We start from the raw sequence: 7824 nt of genomic DNA, 5'->3' as shown, positions 1-7824 counted from the left end.
GGTCACCGGTTCGAATCCATGGGCCGGCTGGCCTTTCTGTGTGGAGTTTGCATGTTCTCCCTGTGTCTGCGTGGGTTCTCTCCGGGTACTCCGGCTTCCTCCCACTGTCCAAAGACGTGCTCATTAGGTTAATTGGTGATTCTAAATTGGCCGTAGGTGTGCGTATGAGTGTGAATGGTTGTCTGTCTCTCTGTGTGTGGCCCTGCGACGGACTGGCGACCTGTCCAGGGTGTACCCCTGCCTCTCGCCCGATGACAGCTGGGATAGGCTCCAGCACACCCCCGTGACCCTTATCAGGACTACACGGGTATAGAAGATGAATGAATGAATATATTTAAGTTTTTATTTGCAGGCTGTTATGTGCTACTGAATCAATCAGATGGCAAAGCATAGTGATGTTATAAGCAAAGGGGCAGAATAGAAATGTTTATTTTTTCTTTTAGTTCTTTTAGGGTACCTTGATGCACTGGTATCTCACATTGTCCCACATTGTCCCACATTGTCCCACACAAACGTAGCCTTTGTCCCACATCTGGTGAATTGGGATCTGGTCACCCTAGTGATGAATGGTAAAGCTGAATGGTAGAGGTGGATGATAAAGGTGGATGATTTTGTCAATACAAAAAATAATAAAGGAAATATTATAAATCTAGAGAGTATCAAATATATTATAAGAAATGAGGTTGTCTTTACACTTGCATCAGTAATGCATCCACAATCACCTTTTTCTACCGGTAAAGGATTAAACTTAGGAATCTATTATCATGAAACACAAACAATGAATAAATCAAACAATATGCAATATCAACCAAATGAATATCAGAAAGGTGAAAGCCCATACAACTCACATCCAGTATCTCTTTGTTCTCGTGGGATGGTTTGGAGGGAAAAGAAAGGGGTCAAAGGGCTGAAGGGCCGGATTATATAAGGTAGGGGGGTGTGGTCCAGGTAGGTGTGGTCAGTGATGGTGTGGGGATTGGGATTTAACAATAGGCGTGTTCGACTTCATGCAGATCTGTGCAGATCTGACTTGACGTGATGCATGCTGGGTTGTTCATGCTCATAGACCTCGAATATGATTGGTTAAAATTAACTTGTTCAACCCAGCATGCATCACGTCAAGTCAGATCTGCACAGATCTGCATGAAGTCGAACACGCCTAATGTCAGTTAGGGGATTGTAAATGCCTCCTTCTTTGAACTATTGACCTTTGAACCCTGACTTCTGAGAAGTTCTGAAGGGCTGTAATTCTGCATCAAAAGGGGCTATAGACATGGGACAAAGTGCTGTAGAAAGCTTATGAACTCAGCTGTGTGACTATACCGAGTGGATATAGACAGAAAGTGGGGGCACTGTTCAAGATGGTAAACATATATTTTCACCCACTTGACAATTATATACTTAACTTCTGGTCACAGAAATGTGTTTCCCACACCCTTAAACCCCCGGCTATGTATTATTCATTTTATTATTTATAACCTCCTATTCTAGGAAATCACTAATCGTTGTAGAAACTACAAATCCCTTGAGCTGCGACATGTAGCTTGACACCAAGTCACGTGATATTTGTAGTTTTTAAGTTTTCAAACACATGTTAAAATAGGGTTGTAAAAAAGATATATATACTAATTACATCAAATATCTAGTACTGCCGAACTAGCGATGACATTGCTTTAAACTGATATATGTTAAGAAAAAGTAACGATAGTTTATTTAAGATGTGTTTAGAACCGCCCAATATTTACGCCAAAAAGCAATACAGTTTGGTTCTCTGGCTTTATAGAACAGTAGATAGGGTTAGGATTGGTTTATCTGATCTGATTAATATGAAATATTAACTACAGCCGAACTTGTAATGGCAGTGATTATAGTTGCTTTCAGTTAAGAAAGGACACACAACACTGCATTTGAGTCGTTTATTTGAAAATATTATGACGCTTTGCTGGAGCTTGGTTGAGCGGCAGAAACCGAACGCAGACAATCCACGGCAGACAGCTATAGACAGGAATCGAATGAGTCCAACTACGTCACCAGGCCTTCTGTCGATCTCATAAGCCTTCTTTTAATAATACAGTTTAAAATGAGACCAACTGTTATAGAAAGGTGTTGACATGGGTTATAATTTGAGCATAGTCACCAAGGGGTCGGGGGGCGGGCTAGGGTGCAAAAATAAAAAATCCCCCATTGAACAAGACAATATTTCAAGTCTGATGCCAAAAATGTGTTTGAAATCCCCTCAAACCCCTAGAATGCCACCAATTAAGTATTTACAACTTCCAATTTTAGGGAAAACTCAATTTAAAAAAAAAACCTACAACTCCCTAGACCTCTCTTCAGTACTTGTGTTGACATCAGCACCCCAGTTGTAGTTCATCCGTTTTAGGGTTGTGCTAGGGTTGTGAAAACATATATCTACCCAATATATCAAATATCACACACTGTCTAATAAATAATTATACTGCATGTATATGATCTATGCTAAGAAAAGACAACAATGTTTGAATAATGAAGATATTTTAACTAAAAGCAGTTGGCGCGCTACTGCCGCTCTGCCCGCGTGACGCAAAGCGGACTGTCCTCATCTCCATAGTAACGGCCAATGTTGCTACTTCCGCTATCAAAAATGTAAAAAAACACACACATCTATTTTTCATAACTGAAGGCGTGATTATTAAAACCGACATATTTGACGTCAATCTACTGTAGTGCAGCGTTATAAAACACAAATATCTTTAAGACAAGAAATATTTAATTTTCCACTTAATGTCTTTTTAACATCGGGCTTGACAGCTGTTATGCCTGCCTTATGCGACTGCAGTCCTAGTTCATTCACAACTTCACAGGTGTGTGTTGATCCTAACATGGTGAGCACATGCATTACCAATGTCTTCTGTATATCATACTTTTGGGGACAAGCCACCCAAAAGGCGCTCAAGCTTTCAGCACCCTTCATGTCACCAGCGGCCTGGATGTCAATCAGTTAGCTGTGATTGGCCGCCTCGTCATCACCTTCTCCACGTTAGCGGTTGAATGAATATGAATATGAATACGAAGCCTAAAATATCGTTTTCGCCCTTGCTACCGTACAGGTAATATGAGTCTGTTTACACTGACAAAGGCTAAAAAAAAATAACATACATTTAAAAGGCAAATTGATATATGAAATTATTACCAGAAAGGAACAACTCACACAATGGGATAAAACAGGAGACTGACTAGAGAAAACTATTCATGAATCAAACAAAAGAGACATGACTATAGTTGAAACAACAGTTCACTTTACTGGGTGAAATTAATAATGTAGGCTTTCTAGAGCTAAGAGACTATGCCCTGTTCAAAATAAAGACTATATATCTTCAGATAGAGGTGTATGCATGAGTGTGTGAGAGAGAGTGAGTGAGTGAGGGAAAGAGAGAGAGAAAGAGAGCGAGAGAGAGAGAGAGAGTATTAACATACTAACATGTGGAAACATAACCTGGAATAGCACACTGTTGGAGAAAGTAACAATACAATAGGCTATATAAACTACAGTACGTACAGTATATACAAACTATATACAACTACAGTGAAGCTATGTAGGGATGCGCAATACATTTTGACCAAAAATCTGAAAAAAGACCAAGGTAAATTGTCATGTTTGACAGTTGTGAATCACCAATGATTGGGTTGGGGCAGAGGGTGGGGGCTAATGGGATAACATAATGGGTTTTTACAGATTCAGAGGAATTTGCAGTACATGCTCTAAACACAAAGAAATCTTACAACAGCAGTAAAATAGCCTCAGGTTTCACATACAAGTTATTACAGCACTGATGTTTGGGTTCAACACACTGTGAAGACATCTTCTTAGAGTCATACACATCATCTGCCCAATAACTACTCTCCCAGTTCCTCATCAGTTGAGGAATTATAGTCTAAGTCTTCCTCTTCAGAGAAGTCATCTAAGGACAATGTTTGCAGTCCAAGAATACTTTTGTATGTTGTGCGTGCTTTGGCCAGTTGTGCCTCAACTTCACACAATCTTCTCTTCAGCACACAGAGTAGTCCCTCATGTCCTTTCTCCATTAATCCCTCTGTACTGCCTGAGAATGTGACATTAAAATATAAAGAAATGAGCCAAGTGGTTACCAGAGAAGCAAATTGAAGAAAAAGACTAACTATTTATTGTCCTTACATTTCCCATTGGAATCTTCAGTGAGCTGAAAGGTAAACTCTTCAATCAGTCCAGCAACACTCCTCATGTACTCGATGTGCTGCTTGACTTCACGAACCACAATAACTTCCTCTTCTTTCAGTCTTGCCACCAGCATTTCCTTGTCAAAAACATTTTTTTTCCCGCTCCATATCACCATGACCTGCAATACATTAAATCAAAGTGTTATCTTACAACCTCCTATAAAAATATTGGGACAGAAGATATTTTGCATGCTGTACAACTACAATAGAGAAATAAACCCTGACAGGATGTGATTGAACCCCAGCGCTTCGTGAAGGGGTTCAATCACATCCATTTACAAATTACTGCATTCTTTTTTTTGCAGTGTCTTAAATTTTTTTTACATCAGATTCCATATATACATCAAGATGTGTGCATCAAACAATTTGTATTCAGTGCATTTCAGATGAAGTACTTAAATTCCCATGGCCAGGAGTAGTTGTCCACAGCCAGGAGTTCATTGGGAGGAGGCAGTTTTTCAACTTCTCCCACAGTAGCATTGTGGTCATTGATGGCAACTTCCAAGGCTTTCTTCTCAACAGCAATCTTTCTTCTCAGTTGATGCCTTCACTTATTCCCACCTACAATGAGAAACACAAAATGAGTGCGTACTCACACGATAACTACACAAAAGCACCATACAAAATAAGTGTATGTGTTATGCTTATTGTGACAGATGCTGTGTGATCATTTTTACATCACAAGTGTTATTATCATTTGAAAAATTGTGAAAAAAGTTTCGGAATCTATTTTAAACAATCATATTTTTTTAGGTCAGGACATCTTTCCACTTTGCAGAAATATTGGAAATATTTGGATATTGCACTCAACCTTATTATGATTTTGACAGTTTTTCACTGTGCTGCCCTGGCTTGTAGTAAACCTACTTCAAAAAATGTCTTTGTTTTTTTTGAAGAAATGGCTTTGCTATTTTTACTATGTATAAATCAGTAGTGAATTCATTTTTTTCACAAATCTGCATTACTAGTGGCCTTTTCTGCTCTCACCAGACTGGCGATACAGCTGAAATTTTCGCTGTTTGATGCCTAAATATAGCCCCTCGATGGTCCTCTGCAGGTCATTTTGGATTGTTGCTCCTTTGGACGACAACAAACAAATTAATTAATGCCCATCTCAGTTTACAATCAGCCTCTTTTCAGATCCTCCGTACAAGAGCAGAGCCAAATGATTCTTTAAAATATGCCATCAAATATTTTTTTCAAAGTACCCGAGGTCCACTGCTGAACATCAGACACCCACTGCTGGACTGTGTCTTGCTGTAGCGATAACTCAGCGGTGAGTTTCTCCAGGTCCTTTGTAGCCTCTGTAATCCTTTGTACAGTCTGTCCGAAAGAAATATCTGTGTTAACAAATGCTGAGACACAATTTAAAAACAAAAATGTTATTATACATATTTGCCTAGTTAGTACCTTGATGTATCTTTTGGCCAGTGTCTGGTCAAGGTTTTCTGCCTTTCGCTTGTTCCAGCCACTTGCCTGGATTGTTAGCATGTCTGTGCGAACTTGACACAAAATGTATGTAAAGTAATTTAGGTTCACAGTGAGGACCAAAGGTCAGATACTACATTGACCATTCTCTAATAGTGTCACATAAATCTGGAAAGAATCATACACTTAATTAATGTGTCAGAAGTTAAATTATTATAAAGAGAATCCTGATCAGTGTAAAAGTGCTGACTAGACAATTGTTTTCAAAGGAGCACCTATGCATGGAACTCTAAAATGCAAAGGCTATTATATATATATATATATATATATATATATATATACATATATATAATATGGGAAATATTTAAGTCTGGTGCTGTTAGTCTTCTCTGGAGTTGGACACCTGCAGTGATTTGACTCCACCTGACCACGAGGAAGCACTCTATTGTAGAGAGGTGCTACACCTTCTGGTTTGGTCTATGTGGAGAAGGATTCATGCTGCAGCATGATAACAACCCCAATCACACCTCAAAGCTCTGACAGTACCACTTGAAGACCAAAGACTATAATAATAAATAGCGCTACACTCAACACAAACAAAAAATATGTCGGCTTGTGGTCTCAATTTGGACACAACTATACATGAAAAATGCTTACCGGCTTTTGACATGTACTTGGAACATATGGCTGCTCGGGAGAGGAAGCTGTTAACCTGTTCAACCTCCTCCCTGATTGTTGTTCCAGCTCCTTCTTGATTGCGTCCCCCCCCATTTTAACTGTAACACATTTACATGAATGTTATCATTTGGAAAACAGAAAGTAGGGGCAGAAGACAGACAATCATAATGTGTGGTACAAATGGTAAGAAATACATCTAATTGTCATTATTACCTCACACATCCATGAATGCGCTTTTGCATGCATGATGGAGAGAAATGGACGCATGTTCAGCAAGTCCTCCAACTCTGGACAGTGGTCCACAACTCTCTGCAGATATGGCCAATATTTGCAGACCACATCAGAGCAAAAAAACTGGACGGTCTGTGAAGCTAGCTGTTTCTGGAGATATAATGGGTATGCAAATATTTCTCCACGGAACATACTCAGTCCCTTCAGCAAAACCCCATGACGGCAGACAGCAACTTCAACACCTTCCTCGTCTAGTTTGCTTGCAGACTTGTTGGCGGACTCTCGTGCTGCCGTCCACTGACCCGCACCACATCTTCCTTTCCCTGGATTCTTAAGCAGATGAGGGCAAATACAGACATTTACACAGTTACATTTTACAAAATAAGCTGTAAATCATGGTACTGTGGCATAAAAAAAAAACAAAAAAACAAATTATGTTTACATTTTGAAAAAAAACCGGCAAGCATTCATAAAAATTTTAAATTGTGGTGTTATACATTTAGCTTACATGTCCAGTTGTTCCATGGATGTAATCAACAAAGGAGGACACCTCAGCATCACTGGCCAAAAAGACTCCATCAAAAAACCCATCAGGTCTTGAAAGAAATATATAGATGTGGGTTACATTTACTGTATAAAAGTAATTTGTGGCTCACTAGCATTTCAATGTACATGAATGTTACACACCCTGGTTGGCTTTTGAAGCGATATAATTTGCGGTTCCCATCCACTGCAACTGCCAACATGGAGGGAGTGCATGCAGGGCACTGAAAATGCTGGACCTGAGACAGCTTGTCAACCTCAAATTTGGCATAGGCCCATTCGAGGAAGGCCCTCTGCATTGTGTCCCCACATATCTTACCACTCTGAGAGCAAAAGTGAAAAAACAAAACAAAACAAAACAGTTAGTAACTGTTTTGAAGGTTGGCTTCAGACCGTGGTCATGACGAAAAAGAGGGCTCTGTGAAGAAATGCGTGCTGAAACTTTGGGGATTGTAAGAACAAGTCCTAACAATGAATCAGTTATTTAAAAGGTGATCCAAACAAGATAACTTAAATGATGAATCCACTCACTCGCCCGAAGAGTTTTGTTCGACCCTCGAGCATGCTGACAAAAGCTTGTCTCGACATCCCTGGGGCAGTGATTTTTAGATCCTCATACGTTGTGAACAAGTCCACCATGTACAAGGTCTCAAAATTAACAGTGGCTGGCCAGTAACCGCTTTCAACCAGATCACTTATGGTCACTGG

The 7824-nt window shown here is 39.6% G+C and overlaps 1 protein-coding gene across 3 annotated transcripts; it reads right to left on the bottom strand.

Moving 5' to 3' along the window:
* Positions 1–648: 648 nt before the first annotated feature.
* LOC311510007 (uncharacterized protein) lies at positions 649–7807 on the bottom strand. Of its 3 annotated transcripts, XR_014699885.1 has the most exons (11): positions 7648–7807; positions 7261–7439; positions 7082–7169; positions 6556–6903; positions 6322–6440; positions 5647–5738; positions 5445–5559; positions 5224–5313; positions 4632–4797; positions 4175–4355; positions 649–4082 (listed from the first exon to the last, which is right to left on the bottom strand). XR_014699885.1 is itself a non-coding variant. In XM_084575479.1 (10 exons), the coding sequence occupies exons 5-9, from the start codon at positions 6332–6334 to the stop codon at positions 4784–4786; spliced, it is 324 nt and encodes a 107-aa protein (XP_084431605.1). In that variant the 5' UTR covers positions 6335–6440; positions 6556–6903; positions 7082–7169; positions 7261–7439; positions 7648–7807; the 3' UTR covers positions 649–4082; positions 4175–4783. The 3 variants fall into 3 exon arrangements, 2 of the variants coding, with proteins under 2 accessions (XP_084431605.1, XP_084431604.1); XM_084575479.1 differs by having other exon boundaries at positions 4175–4797; XM_084575478.1 differs by having other exon boundaries at positions 4175–5313.
* Positions 7808–7824: the final 17 nt, after the last annotated feature.

This window comes from Chelon labrosus (genome assembly GCF_963514085.1).
Source record: "Chelon labrosus genome assembly, contig: SCAFFOLD_75, whole genome shotgun sequence".
NCBI classification, from domain to species: domain Eukaryota; kingdom Metazoa; phylum Chordata; class Actinopteri; order Mugiliformes; family Mugilidae; genus Chelon; species Chelon labrosus.
This window is presented reverse-complemented; position numbering and strand designations above follow the sequence as displayed.

What these genes read in the sequence shown, in the direction of transcription:
- LOC311510007 (XM_084575478.1), bottom strand. An exon ending in TGGCCAAAAGATACATCAAG is followed by an intron (nt 5,560 to 5,646) that starts GTACTAACTAGG and finishes TCTTTCGGACAG; the next exon opens with ACTGTACAAAGGATTACAGA. An exon ending in TGTTCAGCAGTGGACCTCGG is followed by an intron (nt 5,314 to 5,444) that starts GTACTTTGAAAA and finishes TGTCGTCCAAAG; the next exon opens with GAGCAACAATCCAAAATGAC.